This window comes from Mchenga conophoros, linkage group LG13 (assembly GCF_057382185.1).
Source record: "Mchenga conophoros isolate Kocher_MC1m ecotype Shallow Benthic linkage group LG13, M_conophoros_male_GT1.1, whole genome shotgun sequence".
Classification (NCBI taxonomy): Eukaryota; Metazoa; Chordata; class Actinopteri; order Cichliformes; family Cichlidae; genus Mchenga; species Mchenga conophoros.
Genome location: NC_140538.1, coordinates 1,003,322 through 1,026,632, shown reverse-complemented (window position 1 = coordinate 1,026,632; position 23,311 = coordinate 1,003,322). Strand labels below are relative to the sequence as shown.

At 42.8% G+C, this 23,311-nt stretch overlaps 1 protein-coding gene across 1 annotated transcript; it reads right to left on the bottom strand.

Annotated features, from left to right (window-relative positions):
* Positions 1–23,008, bottom strand: kcnk18 (potassium channel, subfamily K, member 18). The gene is made up of 3 exons (XM_085295896.1): positions 22,710–23,008; positions 22,412–22,555; positions 1–1,547 (listed from the first exon to the last, which is right to left on the bottom strand). The coding sequence occupies exons 1-3, from the start codon at positions 22,936–22,938 to the stop codon at positions 718–720; spliced, it is 1,203 nt and encodes a 400-aa protein (XP_085152022.1). The 5' UTR covers positions 22,939–23,008; the 3' UTR covers positions 1–717.
* Positions 23,009–23,311: the final 303 nt, after the last annotated feature.

The following is a 23,311-nucleotide window of genomic DNA, read 5'->3' as shown; positions in this document are numbered from 1 at the left end:
TAGTTTCATTTTAATAGAGAGAGAAGAATATCAACCAAAAATCCAGAAAAACAAACACATTGCATAAAAGTTAAATAAATAAATTGATTTGCATGTTACTGAGTGAAATATTTGAGCACCTACAGCCTCGCCGATGGTTAGCAATTTCTTTCATTCCAACCTCTCCACCAACAAGGCCAAGAGGTTCTGCCAAAAGACATCCGGACAAGACTGTAGACGTGTATAAGGCAGGTGAGAAGGTGACAACTGTTGTTGTGATTCTTCTTTTTATATGTTTGACATGCATCTCTGTTCCCTCAGCCAGAACACTGACGATGGGTGGGTCTTCCAGCAGGACAATGACCTGAAACATACCACTAAGGCAACAAAGGTATGGCTAAAAAAGAAGCTGATTAAGGTCATGGAGTGGCTTAGCCAGTCCCCAGTCCAATTCCCTAAATCCCAATCACATTAATAACTTATGTGTAGCTAATTGATGTATAAGGCAACCACAACAACATGGAAAACTTGTGATTCACTGTCTCTACGTAGAAACAAATGTTTAGCCTCATTATTACAGCTGTGAAAATGTAAACCTCCTTCAGCGCGCAATCGTGAAGGGCACATGCAACTTTTTCCTTTACTCATGCTTGTAAGAAAAAAGGCACGCAACTCCTACTGGCTCCTGATATGGGCCTGTTTCAAAGCCAAGAGTGAGGCAGAGACTCTCTCGGTGACCTAATCCTTTTCGCTGTTCTTAAAGGTTTCCACGTTTCCTCTGCTGATGAACTTGACACATTTGCGGTAACAGCTTACAAGTCGTGTTTGGCTCAATTTAAAAGCCATGGACATGATAGCCATGCCGACAATGATGAACAGCGAGGTAAGCATGAAGAACTTGGGGTGCTTGGGTATAATATCACCAAAACCAATGGTAGTGAGGGTGATGAAGCAAAAGTAATAGGGATCAAAGTCTTTAAAATCATCTTCCCATCTTGGCAGAATCAAGCCGCCAAAGCAAATGTAGGCAAAGACGATGAAAAGAATGAGCACGAAGGGGACATTCAGTGTTTCCATTTCATCTCCTAATCCTGTGAAATCCCACAAGGCATATCCTTTGGGTGGTGGTGGCAGACGATCAAGCTCTGGGCAGGACAGCCTCCTGAGCAGTGGACCCTCCCTCAGTAAATTCTCTCTGGCAAGAATCTTTTCAAAAATCTCTTTGTTGTTTTGAAGCTGGATGGACTTGTGCCGTACATCTGCCTGGCTGCGGAGCACCTGTCGGATGTCGAGGGGCTCGCGGATCACAACGTCACGGCTGAAGACAAAAGTACCATCCTCCAGGACCTGGCGGCTCGAGTCTCTCTCCTCAGTCTTCCATGGAGACCAGGTGCGGGAGAAGAGGTTTTTGGAAAGGGTGTGAGCATGGATGTAGGCTCTAGACATCACCATAGCAAGGAAGTCTCCAACATCGAGGATGACCAGAAGCATAAGAGGGATGCCCACCATGGCATAGAAGACACACGCCACCTTACCAGGCAGGGTGACGGGATAGATCTCCCCATAACCTGAAACAACAGACATTTTAAAGCTGTAATTAAACTGTTAATTATAGGACTGGCTTTTGGTAACGTTTGTGTAGGAAAAATGTGATCATGACCCTTCTAGACAACGTTCTTGTTATACTTGAAAACAGCACAGCTCCTGTGATCACCATGAAAACCTGCGCTGGGAAAAAGCATCAAAGCTCCTGATCAACAAACTCTGACATGAAGAAACTTTGTAGCTGCTCCATCCACCACTGTGTGTTTTACACATGTGCAGTGACCAACAACATGCAGATGAACTGTTAGCTTAGTCTGAAGCATGTTTTAATTATACAGCTTGATGAAGGCTGACGTACATGGGGTCTACAGGGGCACCAGATGTACTAGTCTGTGCTTATTTCAAGGTTTTCATAACATTTTCACATTGAAAGTGAAATCATATAAAATACTGTCTTACTTAAATTGCAGTAACATTTAAAAATATGAACATAAAAGTTTTTTCACAAGCCAGTAAAAATGTACATCATAACATCTTGTTTTTAACAGACACTTTGCATCAAAGCACAGGACAAACTTCACACTCATTCACACTCAAACACTCAGAGTAAAGATTCATTTTTATTGCATATTTATCTGATTTTATTTGACTTTGACTCTACTTGAGAGTATTTATATATTTTTGCATTTAAGAAAATGTTTTCTTTAAAAAATAACATTTAATATGGTAAGTAAATGCAAAAGGTTTCTTTTTTTGTTTTTGACAAATGAAATGGACGAAGCAAAAAACACTGAAATTTCTCAAATGGAAACCAATGAGCACCTGTGTTCTTCCTCTTTTGGATATTTATTATTGCTCCTGAATAAGACAAAAGTGTTTATGTCTGATTACTCAATTAATGATGGAAAATAGATGAATCAATTACTAAAAAAATCAATAGCTGCTGGCCTAATAACAACCTATAATTGAATGTTGAGAGCAATATAAATACATAGTGAGTAAAAAAGTTAATTGAAGAAGAAACACTCAATGCATCACAGGAATTCCCAGCAGTAACTAAGGGAGGATTCAGGGTCACCTGGTCCAGCCCTAACTATATGCTTTAGCAAAAAGGAAAGTTTGAGCCTAATCTTGAAACTAGAGATAGTGTCTGTCTCCTGAATCCAAACTGGAAGCTGGTTCCACAGAAGAGGGGCCTGAAAACTGTTTATAGATTACAGCTCAGCATTCAACACCATAGTGCCCCACACCCTCTCGGGTAAGCTCCAAGATCTGGGATTCAGTACATCTTTGTGCAGGTGGATTTATAGCTTCCTGACCACGAGACCACAGTCAGTGAGAATAGGGGATGTGTACTCCCATACACTCTCATTGAACATAGGGGCCCCCCAGGGATGTGTACTGAGCCCCCTTCTCTACTCCCTCTACACCGCGGACTGCACGGCCAGACACCCCACTAATTCCATTGTGAAGTTTGCTGACGACACAGTGGTGGTGGGACTCATCTCTGGGAACGATGAGACGGCCTACCAGAGTGAGGTGGATGGACTAGCAAAGTGGTGTGTGGCAAATCACCTCTCCATGAACATCAGTAAAACAAAGGAGATGGTGATCGACTTTAGAAGACAGAGAGGAGAGAAGACTCACACCCCAATTCAGATCTATGGAACCCCTGTGGAGAGAGTCTCCAACTTCAAATACCTCGGTGTCCACATCAACGAGGACCTCACTTGGAGTACACACACGGACTTCCTCATTAGTAAAGGCAGACAGCGCCTCTATCACCTGAGGCGTCTAAAGAGGTTTAAGATCTCCAAGAATATACAGAGGAGATTCTACACTGGTGTCATTGAGAGCATCCTGTGCAACAACATCATGGTGTGGTACGGGAACTGCACAGTACAGCAACAGAAAGCCCTGCAGAGGGTTGTGCGCACAGCTGAACGCACTATGGGAACATCTCTACCAGCACTGCAGGACATCTATGCTGAAAGGTGCAGATCCAGGGCCATCAGGATCATTAGGGATTCTAGCCATCCCGCCCACAAACTGTTCAGGCCACTGAGGTCAGGGAAGCGCCTCTGTAGCCTGAAAACAAGAACAGAAAGGTTCAGGAGGAGTTTTTACCCACAAACTGTGAGACTCCTCAACCAAAACACAAACCGGACAACATGATGGACAATCTCACACACAGTACATAATTTGCACTTTATCTTTCTTCTCTGAACCTTATCCGTACCTTATTATATACATCTGTACTATGTAAATATGTATATTTTTATAGTCTTCTCATTCAACTCATTACAGTGCAATATCTTGCACGTCATGGATATATATTTATAAGCACAAACATATGGACTTTTACATTGTTTTTTTATATATTTTTTTACTTTTAACTTTTGTTTCTTTTCCTTTTTTTCTTAGCTTATGTAAAATCCTTTTTAGCATGTTTGCACAGTCGGGGGGAGTACTTTTTTAGCCAGAAAAAACATTTCACTGTATGTTGTACCAGCTATAACTACATGTGACAAATAAATAAAGAATTGAATTGAACTGAAGGCTCTGCCTCCCATTCTACTTTTAAATACTCTAGGAACAACAAGTAGGCCTGCAGAGCGAGAGCGAAGTGCTCTAATAGGGTGATATGGTACTACAAGGTCATTAAGATAAGATGGGGCCTGATTATTTAAGACCTTGTATGTGAGGAGCAGGATTTTGAATTCTGGATTTAACAGGAAGCCAAAGCGGGAGAAATCTGCTCTCTTTCTAGTCCCTGTCAGGACTCTTGCTGCAGCATTTTGGATTAGCTGAAGGCTTTTCAGGGAGTTTTTAGGACTTCCTGATAATAATGAATTACAGTCGTCCAGCCTGGAAGTAATAAATGCATGAACTAGTTTTTCAGCGTCACTCTGAGACAGGATGTTTCTAACTTTAGAGATGTTGCGCAAATGGAAGAACGCAGTCTTACATATTTGTTTAATATGTGCGTTGAAGGACATGTCCTGGTCAAAAATGACTCCAAGGTTCCTCACAGCGTTACTGGAGGCCAAGGTAATACCATCCAGAGTAAGAATCTGCTTAGATACCATATTTCTAAGCTTTTCAGGGCCGAGTACAATAACCTCAGTTTGATCTGAATTAAGAAGCAGAAAGTTAGCGGCCATCCAGGTCTTTATGCCTTTAAGACATTCCTGCAGTTTAACTCATTGGTGTGTGTTATCTGGCTTCATGGACAGATAGAGCTGGGTGTCATCTGCATAGCAGTGTAAATGTATGCTATGTCTTCTAATGATGCTGCCTAAGGGAAGCATGTATAATGTAAACAGAATTGGTCCTAGCACTGAACCCTGTGGAACTCCATAATTAACCTCAGTGTGTGAAGAGGACTCTCCATTTACATGCACAAACTGGAGTCTATTATGCTTATCTCTTCAACACCAGATAGTGGGAGGTATCTCTCAGGGAGGAAGTGAAGTTTTTGTCCTTAAAAGCTGATGTGCAGGAAAGAGGAAAAATGGGAAAGGATAAGGATTTGAGAAGTTTGACAAAGAGCAAACTGTGATTGTTAGACAACAGGATACAAGGAAGGAAAAGTGGTGAACCTGCTGTAGTCATGGCTAGCTGAGGACGGCAGAAGCAGAATGAACACACACCACCTACAACAATGATCGTTGAGGTAGACCATGTGTACTCTTTCATGGAAACAGTGTTCCCTAATGGCTGGCACCTTTTTCAGAAGGATATTGCACCCTACCACTAAGCAAAAAGGGTTCAGGATTGGTGTGAGAAACACAACAAGGAGTTTGAGGTGTTGACTTTGCCTCCAAATTCCTAGGATCCTGATCCAATCAAGCGCCTGTGGCATGTGCACAGCCAAGAAGTCTGATTCTCACCTTGCAACTTACAGGACTTAAGGATCTGTTACCAACATTTTTCATGTACCTGCTTTAGGCTTGCGGGTGAATGTTTCTGTAAAGGTTTCTAGTGACTGTCTTTGAAACTCAGCTCTAGTCATTTACTAGTGTCTTGGCAGTTGTTCTGGGGTCTTTCTGGGACAGATCTCACATCAGTTATTGGCATGATGCTTTCTGAAGTGACTGCTCAAACCCTTCATGACGTTTTTATACTGTGTGTAAACTGAAACATAACCCAGTGTAACATAGTTAAATAGAGTCGAAGTTAAATCCCGCTAAATGGGACATTGGCGCCACCTACTGTCGAAAAAGTCACCCTGCAATATTCACAAAGGGCAAGGGATTCTGGGTAATCCTCAGAATAATGGAGGATTCCTGCGAGGTAAGGAATGTGCAAATGTCGTGGGGAGGAAAAATCATATCACAGGCTGTTAAAGTAATACAGTCTGACCCGATTATTTTTGTTGTTTATACATCATTTGTTGCGGGTCATTTCTCCAGTCTTTATGTTGAACTGAGTGCACGTTTATGTGAGATTTCTTTATTGTGAGGAGAGGAAACAAAATGGGAGCATAGTTAGCTAACTCTGTTGTTGTTGAGAATTTACATTGTTCCATGTACAGCTTTAAAATATATTTCTATATTCCTTTCATTTGGGAAATTTAACATGCAATGTTAATGGTGTTGAAGTTTTTCTATTTTGGTTGTATAAATTTACCACTATACGATCACACTGCAAGTGGAAATGTAATCCTCAGAATAATGGAGGATTCCTGTGAGACCAGAGAAGACACTACACAGAGGTCACATTGGTGCCGTGACTCGTTCGTGACGCTGCTGAATCGGGCTGGTGTCTTCTCATCACAGCATCATCGTGGAGCATCAGCTGCCTTATTGTTTAGTCTGTTGGGCAACGGAATCAAACTTTGGGGACTGTTGGACATACTTTTATATTGGCTTTGTATATTGCCATATTGTATTAAGTCCACCTTAGCTCTATTAATATTCTGCTAGATATGGATCTAAGTGACTCTGATGACACCCCAAATGTGACTCCCCTTGTTGTGGGTAGGGGCAGAGGGTTCACAACTGTTCCTTTTTCACTGGGTGACTGTCGGGTGGGGCATAGAGCAGCAGATAGTTCTTGTGAGCTGGTGGCTGAGTCGCAGTCAGTACAGTGCACTAAGTCATCTACCTCAGACCCCCCAATAACTGATGTGAGTCTAGTCGACCAAATGAGCGACATTGTGCAGCAAATTGGGCAACGCCTGGCTGATAGCATTCTGTCACACCTGACTACGCCACACACTTCGAGCCCTGCATCTGCTACATATACATGTCCTGAGGTGGCGCATGAAACAACAGATCTCCCCTCCAGCCGCTCACTAGATCTCTCTCAAGTCCAGCTGGTGGCTCCACGACAGGTTAAAGACCCACCTGTGTTTCGGGGGGAGAGTTCAGACTCATTGTCTGTTGATGAGTGGCAGGAAGCCATGCAGAGTTACATAAAGAAGAGTGCCATTCTTCCAGAAAACCAAGCTGAGGAGATTTTGATGCATCTGAGAGGCAGGGCAAAAGATGTTGTGAAATTTGGTGTGAGGAATAGTGGAATTGATGTCCAGCATAATCCACAAGCTATCTACAGACTTCTGCACAAACATTTTAGTTCCACCCAGTGCTCGTCTGTGCCCCTGGCTGACTTTTATTCCACCCTGCCGAAGGACCGGGAGGATCCATATGAGTACTGGCTGAGGCTGAACAAGGCTGCTGATGTTGTTGGCAACTGTCTTAACCCTTGTATGGTGTTCGGGTCTGTGAGACCCGTGTTCAGTTTTTTTCAAAAGAAAAATTAAACAATTAATTATTTTTTCACGTGTAAATGTGTTGTGTCTTTCCACTCACTCCACTTGATTATAACTGATTTATTTATAACATTTTATATAAAAGAAAAACGAGAAGCACATTAATTCATAAATGTGATCTAACAAAGGTAAAGGGAAAAAATTAACCATGTTTGCTGTTCATATGTCTTGTAATTGGGATGAAGTAAACATCTGTTGAGTAATTTAACATAAAATTGTTTGACAGTGTTAATTTGGAAAGCCAAAACTCTAGCGGGTCCACCAGACCCATGAACACTGGCTGAGTAACAAAAATACGAACACCACACAAGGGTTAAGGAGCAGGGGAAATCTTTTGAGAACTCTGGTGTGGAGGTTGTACGCATGTTCATCAGACACTGCCCCTGCAGAGACTTGGCTCTTATTTTTAGAACCAAAACATGTGATAAATGGTCAGCTCGTGAAGTTCAGGAGGTACTGGATGAGTATCACCTGGGTAAGGGGTTCCAGTCTCCTCCACAGACGGGTAACTGTGTCTATGTGAATAAGGCAGAGGTTAGCACAAATGGTACTCCTTGTTTGGCTGACCATGAGCAGAGGCCAGCTGTGAGTCAGGATGGCTCTGCTATTGAGAGGTTGATCAGCATGCTAGAGAAGGTGCTGCTTCAAGGCCCAGGCTATGCTCGAGCTAATGCCAGGCGACAGAGTGCCCGACTGCCGAGAATACCGGGCTTAGATGACACACCATGTTCCATCTGCAGAGATAGCTCCCACTCCACACTCACGCACTGTCGGGAAAACAGATTGTGCTTCCTGTGTCACCTACCTGGTCATTCGAGACGTAACTGCCCAGAGGGCAAGTGTACTCCTTCCAGTGGTCATCAGGGAAACTGAACGATCTGCGTGGAGGGGAGGACAGCGCAGATCCAGCAAGTAAGCCTCCCATCTTGGATGTGACTGATATTAATGATTATGACACTTTGTATTCCACTTACAGTGGCATTGTCCCGCCAAATAAAACACTGATTGCACAGGGCTTGCATAGGCTCTCAAACACTGATAGTTTACTCTACTCTGCAGTGACTACTAGTGGTGGACAAGTTCTTAAAGCATTAGTGGACAGTGGATCTATGGCGTGCACCATAAGTGAGACAGTTGATGAGAAACTTTCACAATCGATACCTGATATTGAGAGACGTTCAGCTGAAGACGTTGTCATTGTTGGTTGTGGGGGTCACCTCGTTACGCCTTCTGCTATGTATGATCTTACAGTGTCAATATATGGCTTTAAGGTGGTGATTCCTGTTCTGGTGGTTCCGGGCCAGGCTGATGACATGATTCTGGGCAGCAATGCGATAAAGTGGCTTATTTCACAGTTAAAAATGACTGTTGGTACCCAGGATGATGCTTTTCCTCATTTGGCAACTTTGCTGTCCTATTCTGATGACTGTGGTGGCAGAGCAATGCCTCCAAGTTTTGGCACTGCAAAGCTTAAGAGACGCATCACCTTGCAGCCCTTGTCTGAACATTTAGTGTGGGCTAAGCTGCCTGCTCCTGATGCCTCAGCGGTGGGAAGTGCTGTCATTATTGAACCCACTCAGTCTCGATCCAAACCTGCACAGATCCTAGTGGGGCGAGTTGTCACTTCCTTGTTTGGGGATGGTTGGGTCCCTGTTAAAGTGGTGAATCCCTCCGACAAGCCCCTCACTCTCAGGAGAAATGCTAAGGTTGCTGATGTGTCCCCCTGTCTTTCTGTGCAGGACTTACCTGAACCTGTTCAAATTCGATCCAGTACACAATACACACAGAACTCGTCGCCCGCACTGAGATCAGAAGCGGAGATGTCACAGCGCTTGTGTGATTTGGGCCTGCAGGACCTGGACCTCTCGTCCTGTGAAGTTTCCCCAGAATGGAGAGATAGGCTGCTGCGACTCATTGAGCAGTATGAGTCTATCTTTTCAAGGCACAAAATGGACTGCGGTGAGGCTGCTGACTTTGTCCACAGAATCCGCCTGGTGGATGACAAGCCCTTCAGACTGCCATACAGACGGGTCCCACCATGCCATAACGAGAAGCTTCGCACTGCCCTAGATGAGATGGAGGAGTCAGGGATAATCCGTAAGTCCCAGAGTGAATTCTCATCCCCCCTTGTCTTAGTTGTTAAGCCAAATGGTGACCTGCGCATATGCAATGACTTTAGATGGTTAAATGCAAGAACAGTTAAAGATGCACATCCATTGCCTCATCAGTCAGACGCCCTCGCAGCACTTGGTGGGAATGTTTTTTTTTCTACAATGGATCTCACATCGGGGTTTTACAATGTCAGACTCCACGAGGACGACAAAAAATACACGGCATTCTCCTCCCCATTTGGCCTTCATGAATATAACAGGATGCCTCAAGGCCTGACAAATAGTCCTGCTACTTTTATGCGAATGATGATGTCCATTTTTGGTGATGAGAACTTCACAAGTTTGTTGTGTTATCTGGATGACCTTATGGTCTATGCCCCATCCGAACAGGTGGCTCTTGAACGTCTGCAGATGGTTTTCTCACGACTTTCTGCCAACAACCTGAAGCTCGCACCAAAGAAATGCCACTTTCTTCAGCGGTCTGTGAAGTTCCTGGGACACATCATATGTGGTGAGGGTGTGAAAACAGACCCAAGTAAAGTGCAGGCTATAGACAATGTGGAGGAAGCAGACCTGATGGAGTCTGACGGGGTGACACCATGTGCAAGGAAAATCAGATCCTTCCTGGGGATGGTTCTCTACTACCATCATTTTATCGAGCGGTGCTCTGCAAAAGCTAAGCCACTGTTTGATCTTGTGGCTGAACCAGCTGCGCTACGCAAGAGAGGTAGAGGCTGTAAGCCTAAATTTAAAAGGGGCCACGTGAAGCTGTCTCCGGCTGACTGGACTGATGAGTGCAGGGAAGCATTCAAGGCCCTAAAACATGAACTTGTGCATAGTGTCACATTAGCCCATCCAGATTTTACTGCGCCCTTTCTCCTTGCAGTTGATGCTTCCTTTGACGGCCTTGGAGCCATCCTCTCACAGTTGCCCCCTGATGGTAGCATCACCAGACCAGTGGCATTCGCCAGTAAGACCCTGTCACACTCTCAGCTAAACTATCCAGCGCATCGTTTGGAGTTTCTTGCTCTGAAATGGGCAGTCTGTGACAAGTTTAGCCATTGGCTGAAAGGGAGCCACTTCACAGTGTGGACGGACAATAACCCGCTGACATACATCTTAACCAAGCCTAGGTTAGATGCATGTGAGCAACGATGGGTTTCAAAGCTTGCAGCATACAGTTTTGAACTGAAGTATGTCCCTGGCACCAAAAATGTTGTCGCGGATGCATTGAGTAGAGAGCCATTTGTCCAGTCGTGCATAGGCCACAGGCTAGTCACTGAACCTTATGCTGCCCTATTGAACCAAATGCACGGTCTGGTGGATGGGACTGTGCAGGATATGTTTCGGTGTGCTGCAAACTGCCAGTTGGTTGTGGATCAGTCTGAGGAAGGAGCTACAAGTATCCTAGCTAACCCTCAAGGTTCTCTCTCGTCACAGGATGTTTCTGCTGCATTGGCTGCGCATGACACTGGTGGTATCAGCCATGTGAGAGGTGTGGGATCAGATATCCCTCAGGTCCCAACTATTGCCCGTCCTGCCTGTACGCCGAGAAGTGAACTCGCTAACCTGCAGGAACAAGATGAGGTTTTGGGCAGAGTTTCCTTTTATGTCCGGCGTCACAAGAGGCCCACCAGGCATGAACGTGCTAGCGAGTCCCGTGGTGTAATGAAATTACTCAGACATTGGTCCAGACTCTTGATTAAAGATGGTATGTTGTATAAGGTGAAGAAAGACAGGAACATGAACGTGACGATTTACCAGTTTGTTGTCCCAGACACTCTGAAGACTGAAGTTCTCCGAGGCATCCATGATACGGCGGGTCATCAGGGCCAAGTCCGCACCCTGTCTCTTGCAAGGCAGAGATTCTTTTGGACAGGGATGGAGCGTGACATCATCAATCATGTGAAAGGCTGTTTTCGTTGTGTGGTTGGGAAAACCCCAGAGCCGAATGACCGTGCCACACTGGACAGCATTTGTACCACTGAACCGATGGAGCTAGTCTGCATCGACTTCTGGACTGCTGAACAGACTGACAAAAAGTGCGTTGATGTTTTGGTTGTCACAGACCATTTTTCCAAATTAGCGCATGCATTCCCTTGTAAGAATCAGTCTGCCAAGCAGGTTGCTCGCCGCCTGTGGAATGACTTTTTCTGTGTGTACGGCTTTCCCAGACGTATACACTCTGATCAAGGAGCCAACTTTGAGAGTCAACTCATTAAGGAGCTCCTGGACATGGCTGGCATCCAGAAATCACACACCACTCCTTACCACCCAATGGGGAATGGTATTGTCGAGCGATACAACAGGACCTTGGGAAACATGATACGGGCTTTGCCCCCTCAATCCAAAGCCAGGTGGCCGCAAATGCTCCAGATGTTGACGTTCTGCTACAATTGCACTGAACATGAAACAACAGGTTTCGCACCTTTTTTTCTCGTATTTGGGAGAATTCCTCGTCTGCCTGTTGATGTTGTTTTCCAGCATGTTCTCCCTGATGGTGCCGTTGTTGACCACGGTGAATTTGTCGCCCATTTGAAGCGTGACCTGTCTGAGGCTGCCCGCATTGCCAGGCAGAACAGCCGTATTGCCCAGGCTCGCCAGGCGAAGAATTATGACCGCAAGGCTAAGGGTGCGCCCCTCTCAGTCGGTGACAGAGTCTTGCTTGCTAATCGTGGTGAGAGAGGAAAGAGGAAGATCGCTGACAAATGGGAATCCACAGTTTTTGAGGTGGTGTCTGTGAAACCTGACATCAATGTGTACCACATCAGAGACCCTGTGACTCTCAGGGAAAAAGTTGTTCACCGAAACCTACTACTTCCTGTGAGTTTCATTCCTGCAGGAAACGAGTGCATACCAGTGTCAACCTGCCCCTCTGTTGCGGATAGTGGACAAGGTGAACCAGAACTTCCAGGTGATGTGCAGGATGGTGAGACGAAGACGGTTCGCTGGCTCATGCAGATGGACCAAGCAAGTGACAGGGACTCTGCGGCTGGTCAACCTGCGTGTTCTCTTGGTGCGGCTTTCAGCGTCCCAACCTCTGAGGCAGAATCGACTGTGACCCCGCCTGCTGTGTGTGACCCGTTGGTTTCCCGGTTGCCCTCCCCTGCCCCCTCTATTGAATCTGTTGTGTCCCGGAGTGCCTCCTCGCAGCTTCTGGCGGGAGATGCTGCACATGTCCTTTCCCCTGATCTTGTGACTGACACACGACTGAGTACAGAGGACCGTGTAGTGCGTACACAGCCACCACCTCTTTGTACTAGATCAGGTAGACCTGTGAAACCTCCAACACGTCTCATTTGTGAGATCAATGAACAACAGGTTGATGATTCAGTGTCGACAGTTGACTCCTTGTTTTCATTTGTGCGAAATATGTTTTCAGGATAGATTACTAGCCGTTTTGCAAATGTGCTGTTACTCAGAACGTTTTGGGTAATACCTGCGTGGAGCAATGTTCACATCATGGGAGGTGTATACGGCATCTTTCATATCTGGGTTGGCAGGGGAATTGGCCGCTCTCTTGCTTGCCTTATTCCATATGGAAAGTTTTTTTTAACTGACTTGAACTATATTGTGCTCCCACGGTCACACTGTTATGTTTTATCCATTGGAAGTTTCTGTTTTTCTGTTGTCATGCCCCAATTTAGCAGGATTTAAGGGGGGTGTGTGTAACATAGTTAAATAGAGTCGAAGTTAAATCCCGCTAAATGGGACATTGGCGCCACCTACTGTCGAAAAAGTCACCCTGCAATATTCACAAAGGGCAAGGGATTCTGGGTAATCCTCAGAATAATGGAGGATTCCTGCGAGGTAAGGAATGCGCAAATGTCGTGGGAAGGAAAAATCATATCGCAGGCTGTTAAAGTAATACAGTCTGACCCGATTATTTCTGTTGTTTATACATCATTTGTTGCGGGTCATTTCTCCAGTCTTTATGTTGAACTGAGTGCACGTTTATGTGAGATTTCTTTATTGTGAGGAGAGGAAACAAAATGGGAGCATAGTTAGCTAACTCTGTTGTTGCTTTCCCGTTTAGATTTTGTGCTGATTGCCCACGACATTAAAAAGAGAGCATTCTAACCATTGCCTTTTTGTTGTGAATGCAGACCAGAGAAGACACTACACAGAGGTCACACCAGCTCCCTATCATAATACACTTTGATTTGACAAGCTTTGAGCTCAGCAAAGTTAAAGCACATTACTGGTTTGTGTTATGGCAGCTTTTCAGGGGGGCTAATAATTTTGACCCTGGTAATTTTTTTCCTGAAATAATTCCGGTATTGTGTGAGAATGGAAATAATTTATGTTTTTAAAAGAGAACTGGTATGTTGGTCTGTTCAAAAAAGCCCTTGAGAAATTTTTGACAAATTGCACTCTTGCTGTGAGCCTTGAACGAAGTCTTCAGCTTACAAGACAACACAGCAGACAATGTTCCTCTGAACCTCTACAACTTCTAATAAGCTTTTTTGCGGTTATGTAAAAGGCCTTCTCCTCTGGACGCGCCTCGCCTTTGGAGAGTTGTGGGCTTCCTGTAGCTGCTAAGCCATTAGCAATTAGATCTCTTTACCACTTGTGATGTGTTTGACAGTAACACTAATGTATCTACACAAGGCTCTTACACATCAAATCAGGTCAGTTCCAGCTAAGAATGGTTTACTCAGCACTTACAATATAACCATAACAAATTCATCAATAATTATTCATCATAACGATAAATTATGAATAAGGAATAGCAACAGAATCAGCTGTGGAAATCATGGAAATTTGTACATTTCTGACAGCATCCATCCATCTAGCCTTTATCCTCTGCTGATCCCACTCAGGCTGAGAGGTGCTGGAGCCTATCCCAGCTGATCACCAGTCCATCACAGGGAGACACAGACAACAGTTCACATTCACACCAATGGGCAGTTTGGAGTGAACTTAACCCCACTCACTGCCTCATAGCAGGAAGGTCCCGGTTTCAACGCCGCCATCTGGGTGGGCCCTTCCTTTGTATCTTCTCCCTGTGTCCATGCGAGTTCTGCGTGGGTTAGTTAGAGGGGTTCCTAATGTATATGTTCAGTATGTAAATTTTGAGTTAGAGCATTCAAATTTGAAATGATTGACTTATTAGAGCAATACAGTTTGACGTTAACACTCCCTTAAATATAAACATAGAAGCCAAGGAGTCAGGAGTAAACATCCTCTTTAGGTCTGTAGTTGGGCACTGGGGTGGCGGAGGAGTGGGAGCACTACAGGCAGCGATACAGTAACACTGACATGTCAGAGGGACAGAATGGAAACTACAGGTAACTGAAAACTGTGTCTGGTATCTGACATGACGACAGTAAAATACACAGTGTTAGCACTGCTATCTCACAGCAGGTTATTCCTGGGCTTAAACCTGGGTAAGGTGAAGCTCAAGATTCTGGTCACATTGGAAAAAATGCCAGGGTTGATGCTGCCTATGTCAGCCCAAGTCTTACAAAAGATATCGTTAATCTCAAGATCGTCAATTCCAGGTCAAAAAAGGCTTAAAAAATGAAAACAAAGTGGTTTGCTGAACTCGCTCACAGAGTTCGATCCATTTCTCATAATTAACATATCAAATTTTAGTTATCTTTAAAAATATTATCTATATTTCGTGAGTATATACTGACATTAACTCCTGATAATCAAAAACCAACGCAAGTCAACATCTTTAGACTCCCGTGGAAAAATGGCCAACACAAATTCACACATTTAGCCTTAGCTGAACTTGGCATGCCACTCTTATCAATCAAAGATGATCAGTTCTGGCTCTTACAAAAACAAATAACAAACAACAAACAAACAAAACTTTGCAGTAGACAAAACCCCCACATGTAGGCGTCAAACTAGAGAATCAACCAGACAGTGGGCGATATCACAGTTGTCTGTGCATGATGGACAGAGCAGCACTCTGCAGCTGACTTCTAACTGAGAGCATGCAGACATTCACATCGGGAAACATTTTTAATGTGTTCTGATGTAAAACGATGGCTGACTGACTAGTTTACCTCAGTCACGTGTGGTGGTAAACACAGCTTGATTCCATTTGGGATGTGTAGCTGCTGCATGATTGGCGGGCTGTTTCGCGTTGTCAACATGATATGTTTCGTAGCTCCCCTCCCGGACATCAAGTGCAGTAGGCTTCTGATTAGTTTTAGAAAGTGCCTTTGCAAAGTGTACCAAGAGAAGAGTCAGTGATCTTTGTGGCACTGGTCCCAAGCACATTTACAGAGCCTCAGATATCCCAACAATCCAAATCCCAGCGACCATCTGATCATTAGACATCGATAAAGAAAGACATGATTTGTTCTTGGATGTTTGCTTGTTGGACTGATTTTTTATATGTGACTGTATTAAATTAGTTGAAACTATGCTCAGTGAGTAACATAATTTCAAGTACTGACAGCACTGTAACACCTTCAAAGAAGGGGGCTTATAAATTCTGAATGTACATTTTTGGAGGTGCATGTAGTCTGTGCTGTGGAGGACATGACATTTAAAGTCTGTCAGCATCCAATACATTTGGTCATTTGACTGAAGTAACTCTCGCTCGGATGGAGGGATGCTGTGTTTGAGGAGAGGCATCATTTCCGTGAAGCCTGAACAAAGCCCAGAGTCATACAATCATTAATTAACCAGGCTATCTGTTGCTGTGGTTACTAATGTTTAGAGAGGTCACTCGCTTTATGAGGAAACATCTATGCACACAATGATTATATTATAATCACTACTGCAGACAGTGACTGGGGAGAAATAACAAATCTACTATCAAATACATTCTGACCTTAGTAAACACACGAGACCCTAAAACAACGTGTTCTATACACACACACACACACACATATATATATATATATATATATATATATATATATATATATATATATATATATATATATATATATATTTAAAATGTACCTTACATGGGAAGTACGTTTAGTGCCTGACAATGTCAATACTGCAATATCAGCACACAGTCATTAGCACAAAAGTGCATCAAGCCACAAGTAAGGCAGACCGCAGCAAATGAAGACTGACCAGAGAAGAGTAACAAGTCAATAATGCTCAGTATCACAGGCTTGGTTTTAAAGGCCTTATTAGTGCTGCATCACGATGCCACACTAGCAAAGGTAAACAAATTTAGAATGTGTAAAAATGTTTTCTTTAAAACAAGACAAAACACACATGTGATATTGCTATTAGAAATTACAATAAGAAGTCATTTTCTATGGTAGTTTCACCTTAAAGGAGAAAGAGAGAGAATGTCAACTAAATATCTGAGCAGCTGGGGTAGAAGGGCCTCGGTCAGGGTCATGTGCAAAGCAACCCTGGAGCTCTGTCAGAGTCACCATTGGGTTCTCTTGACCAAGGAACTCTTTGACCAAGGCGTTGGAGTTTGCCAAAATGGACCTGAATGACTCTCAGACCATAAGAAACAACATTCATTGATTCAGTGAAACAAAGACTGAACTTTTTGGCCTCTTTGGATGAATGGATGGATGGATGGATGGATGGATGGATGGATGTATGCGTGGATGGATGGATGGATGGATGGATGCGTGGATGGATGGATGGACGGATGGATGGATGCGTGGATGGATGGATGGACGGATGGATGCGTGGATGGATGGATGGATGATGGATGGACGGACGGATGGATGCGTGGATGGATGGATGGATGGACGGATGGATGGATGCGTGGATGGATGGATGGATGATGGATGGACGGATGGATGGATGCGTGGATGGATGCGTGGATGGATGGATGGATGGATGGAAGGATGGATGCGTGGATGGATGGATGGATGGACGGATGGATGGATGCGTGAATGGATGGATGGATGGATGGACGAACGGATGCGTGGATGGATGGATGGATGGACGGATGGATAGACGGATGGATGGACGGATGGATGGATGGATGGATGGATGCGTGGATGGATGGATGCGTGGATGGATGGATGGATGGACGGACGGATGCGTGGATGGATGGATGGATGCGTGGATGGATGGATGGACGGATGGATGGATGCGTGGATGGATGGATGGATGGATGATGGATGGACGGATGGATGGATGCGTGGATGGATGCGTGGATGGATGGATGGATGGAAGGATGGATGCGTGGATGGATGGATGGATGGACGGATGCGTGAATGGATGGATGGATGGATGGACGAACGGATGCGTGGATGGATGGATGGATGGATGGATGGATGGATGGATGGATGGATGGATGGATGGATGCGTGGATGGATGGATGGATGGACGGACGGATGCGTGGATGGATGGATGGATGGATGGACGGATGGATAAACGGATGGATGCGTGGATGGATGGTCTGGATTGGGAGGGAGACTGGATGAAACTCACCACATGTGTCCCCCTGTGGTAAACTGAGTTTTTGGACATGAGTTCGACAGACACAGCTGTCTAGATATGATCCCATAGCTGACAGTGCATGTCAGAGCACAGACAAAGCCATGATGTGCAAAGAATTGTCTGTAGAGCTCTGACACAGAAAATTCCAGGCCAAGCTGAACAATCCAGGTAGAACAACCTTAGCTAGGGAGGAGAACCTGACGGTCACTCCGACAGAGCTTCAGTATTGCTCTGTAGAGAGAAGAAAACTTTCCAGAAATTCTCTGGTCTGATGAAACAAATATTGTATTCTTTGGACTGAATGCCAGGCATCATGGCTAGAGGAAACCGGGCACTGCTCATCACCTCCCCAATAAGCAAAGTGATGGCACCATCATGCTATGGGAAGGAACTGGGAGACCAACATGTAGCCACATATCTGAAAGCATATTGATTTGCTCTCCTGATATTTAGACTGTAGTATTGATATTTTAACCTTTCTTTGAATGCAGCAGTGTGTAGAGACAACCTTGAGGATAACGTGCTCCAGAGTGATTTGGACCTGGGAGTAAAGTTTCATCTTGCAGTTATTTTAAAGCTACCTAACAACTCCTGTGTTGGCTATCTTGGGTCTGCGTCTTTGCTTAGTGCCATTATTTACTGACAGAACATCAGCAAAAGTTGTAACCATGAATGGCATCAGCAATTTGCCTGTTTTAGAGAGTTTAGAAAGTGTGTGTTTTCCTATGAAGCATCATTTTTGAATAACAATACAAACTAGAAAAAATTTGCGTTTCCTGCGAAAATGCTGTGTGGATGCCGTAACGCTGAAGCTGTCTGCTGAAAATAGCTGAAAAAGATTAAAAGTTGCAAAAAGTGTATGGTGGTAAAGAAACTGAAAATTATGCTGAAAAAAGGTGAAGAAGCAGTAATTTTTGCTGAAAGGTGGTGAAAAGTCAAAAGCTCTACTGAAAAGGGGTAAAGAAGCTGAAATTTGTACTGAAAAGAGGTGAAAAGAAATTGTGCCATGAGCAGGATTCAAACCTGGCCCTACTGGTCTCAAGGTGGCTACTCAACTCACTGAGCCAAAGTCATTATCAAAACCAAAAAGATGGAGAGACTGACAATTGTGCTGAAATGAGCAGAAGATGCTGAGAATTGCGCTGATAAGAGGTGAAAAGACTGAAAATTCTGCTTAAGAGAGGTCAATCAGCAGAATTTCTGCAGAAAAAAGGTAAAGATGCAAAACGTTGTGCTGAAAAGAGGTGAATCAGCAGAATTTCTGCTGAAAATAGTTTTTTTTCTGAAAACAACAAAAAGAAAAGCTGGGATTTGTGCTGAAAAGGGGTGAAAAAACTGAAAATTTTGCTGAAAAGGGGTGAAGAAGCTAAAATATGTGTTGAAAAGACTTAAAATTTTTTAACTGTTAACTGAAAAAATTGTTGCCATAAGCGAGAGTTGAACCCGGGCCTCTCGCTCTGAGAATGGCTGCTCATCTCACTGAGCTAAAAAACAGCTCAACCCGGCAAGCAAAATTAGTGACCACATTGATAATGTGTTCCATTCATTTCAATGGTCAAAAGTCATAGCACACATTAGCAGAAATAGCAGAATTTTTTAAAGTTTGAACATAGTATTTGTACTAAAACATAGTCTTTCTTCTAAATCATAATATTTGAACTAATTGATATTATTTCTGCCAAATCACAGGATTTCTGGTAAATCACAGTGTTTGTGCCAAATCACAGCATTTGTACGAAATCATAGCATTTGCGACAAATCATAGTATTTAGCTAAATCTGTGCTAAAACATAGTATTTCTGCTAAAACTTAGTATTTATACTAAATAATATTTTTTCTGCCAAATGTCCATGTGCTGAAACATAGAAAATTCTGCCAAATCATAATATTTGAACCAAATCATACAATTTGTGCTAAAACATTATTTATGATTTAGCAGAAACACTGGGACTTGGTAGAAATACTATGATTTACATGCAATACATTGACTTAGGAGAAATACTATAATCAAGCAAAAAGTACTACAGCATAGCAGAAATTCTATCATTGAGCAAAATTACTAAGATTTGGCAGAAATACTATGTTTTTTGATTTGATTTGATTTGATATACCTTTATTAGTCCCACAAGGGGAAATTTCATAAGGCTGCCGACCTACTGCACGCAATGGCGGCGCCATCTTACCCTCCGACCATAGATACATTACAGAAAACATCACATGGGGAAGACAGGTCAGAGAGGTATAACAATGGAAAATGCACCACATGAGGAAAGATAAGGAGAAAAAACTCCCCCCAGACTGAGCTCCAACAGGGAGATCAGTTTGAGAACATATCCTATGATTTGGCTCAAATACTATGACTTAGCAGTAATACTATGTTTTGGTACAAATGCTATGCTTTGGCTCAAATACTAGGATTCGGCAGACACTATGATTTAGCAGAAATAATATGATTTGGCAGAAATACTAAACTTTGGCACAAATACTATAATTGAGTACAAGTACTATAAGATAACAGAAATATCATGATTTAGCAGAAATACTATGTTTTTGCAGAAACACTGTAATCTCGCTCAAATACTATGAAATAACAGTAATACTATGATTTGGCAGAAATACTACATTTTAGTACAAATACTATGACAAAGCAGAAGTACTATGATTTAGTAGTAATATAATAACATAACAGTCATACTTCGATTTTGCAGACATGCTGTGTTTTTGCACAAATACTATGATTTGGCACAAATGCTATGATTTAGCAGAAATACTATGATTGGGTACAAATACTGTGATTTAGCAATAATACTGCGTTTTAGCATAACTACTGAGATTTGATTGAAATACTATGATTTAGAGAAATACTATGACTTTGTACAAATACGATGCTTTGGCACAAATACCATGATTTGGTTCGAATACTATGATTTGAAACAAATACTATGATTTGGCAGAAATACTATGCCTTAGTAGTAATACTATAACATAACAGATATTGGTTGTGCAGACATTCTATGTTTTTACACAAATACTATAATATGGCAGAAATACTATGTTTTAGCACAAATACCATGATTTGGTATAAATACTATGATTTGACAAATATACTATATTCAGCACATATACTACAACATAACAGAAATTTTACGACTTAGTACTAATACTATAACATAACAGAAAAATATTATTTGCCACAAGTACTGTGATTTAGTACAAATACTACGAATTGGCAGAATCAGAATCAGAATCAGAAAGGGTTTTATTGCCAAATGTTGAGCAGGTTTACAACATTAGGAAATTGCTGCGGTGCTTCAGTGCAAACATAATGTCATAAATTGCGCTTAAATAGACATGAAAATAAAAATAAGAATAAGAATTAAAAGTGCTACGTAGAAAGATATATACATGAGTGCAGGTGGTGATCAGTGCCAAAACATGGCTATGATTTGGTAAAAATACTATGATTTGGCACATATACTATATTCAGCAGATACACTATGACATAACAGAAATTCTACGACTTAGTAGTAATACTATAACATAACATAACAGAAATATTAAGTGGGCACAAATACTATCATTTGGCAAAAATACCATGATTTGGCACAAATACAATGATATGACAGAAATACTATGATTGGGTACAAATACTATGTATTTGTATACTATGAAAGTATGAGGAGGTCGTTAAGTTTCAAAGACAAGCAAGTTTTAGCAGAATTGTGGAAGTTTTCCATTCATTTCAATGGGACAAAAAAAGGAAAAAAGTGTAATATTTTAAAAAGTATAATAGTAATAAACACCAAAAGTCATAGCACCCATCTCCAGAAAAACCAGAACAGTTTAGAGTTTGAACGGTGAAAATCGGCTGAAAACTGAGGAAGTAGCTAAGTGCCAAAAAACGTACGGAAGCAACTAGATTATAGTGGAATAAAGAATAAAGAGAAACAGGAACTCAATAGTGTGGATGCCTGTGAGGCATCCACACAACTAGATGTGAAGTGGTGCTTTTTTCAAAATAAGCTATCACCCAGTACATAGCACAAGCTAAACTTCCTCACAGACACTTTAAACAGTCAGTCAGTCCCCTTTTTAGGAGACGCATCACCTAAATGTCTGAATGCAAAGCCACATTTGGAGTATTACAACCTGCGCCCTCACAGTCAGGCAATAATTTCACAGTCCTGCCTTTGATACAACAGGACACTTGATTGTCTGTGTAAATATGACTTTTTGCCCAGCTAAATAATCCACAGTTATATATGTTGCTGTGGTTTACTGTATATCTTGACGGCTCTGTCTTATGAAACCTCATATTTGAAAAACTTACATACATTTGAACGGTTTCATATTGAAGGCTACACCCAATATGAAAATATTGGGTGTAGCCTCAGATATTTTTGTTGGTTTTGTGCCACTTCAGTTGAGTTTTAGCTGATTATTCTTCTGGTAGTAGCAAGACTGACATATGTTAGAGTTTTACTCTTTGACAAGAAGACGGAATACTTTATATCTTTGACCCACTCTCTTCTTCGGATTTGCATAAAACTTAAATAAAAAAGCACATAATCGTTTAGTGATTAGTACGGCATCATAACGGACTTACCAACAGTTGTGAAAACAGTGCAACAGAAGAACATAGAGCCGAAAAAATCCCATCTATCAGGTCTCTGGAACCATATGGGCTGGAACTCGTTCTGCATTTTCTCCGTCACTCCCTCCACTATTTGTTCAGTGGCGGTGCTATTAGCTGAGAAAGAGAGACGAGAAAATCCCAGTGCAGAGCAAATCAGTGATGCTACTGATACAATGATAATATAAAGTCTGTTTAATTACCAAACCCATAATTAAGTTCATCAAAGACACGTTTGATCTGCTACAAACAGAGTTTTGTGAGCGCTCACCGGTGAGGCTTTGTACGGTCTCTACCATTCGGCACAGAAACTTGTGGTACTCCTCCCGGACAGCGGACGGTGTGTTTCCCTCGATGTGTTGGAAAATAAGCGCACCCAGCGCTGCGTATGCCACCAAAGAGGAGCACAGCAAAAGGTGCGGAACGAACCTCCAAAAACGCGCCGCGCACTTCTTGGACTCATTCTTTACACTTATTGTTCTCTTCGCTTTCACTGACATCTTCGTCCCCGCAGCGCCTGCAGTCCGTGAGGAGAGCGCCTGTAGTTCCGTTAACTGCTGACTGCGTCGGTCTGTCTCTCTTCTGCCAAGTGCAGAGAACCGCGAGTCCGTCGCGGGGCCGCGCACAGCCAAAGCGGAAATGATTTGACTTTAATTAGTGCACGTGGTTAAAAATAAATAAATAAAAAGTTACGCCCTTGATGATCTTCAGTTGAACTTTTCCGAACAAGTTTCTGTTCCTGATCAGAGATCAAATTCACTCCCAAAAACACACCCAGCAGCCCAGACAGGGTGGCCCACATATTAACCCGCATCTCTACATAAAATCACATTTACACAGTTCTTTCAACTTTAACTTGTATTTTATTTTGAA

What these genes read in the sequence shown, in the direction of transcription:
- kcnk18 (XM_085295896.1), bottom strand. Translation starts at nt 22,938, where the DNA reads ATGTCAGTGAAAGCGAAGAGAACAATAAGTGTAAAGAATGAGTCCAAG. An exon ending in GACCGTACAAAGCCTCACCG is followed by an intron (nt 22,556 to 22,709) that starts GTGAGCGCTCAC and finishes TCTCTTTCTCAG; the next exon opens with CTAATAGCACCGCCACTGAA. An exon ending in CACTGTTTTCACAACTGTTG is followed by an intron (nt 1,548 to 22,411) that starts GTAAGTCCGTTA and finishes CTGTTGTTTCAG; the next exon opens with GTTATGGGGAGATCTATCCC.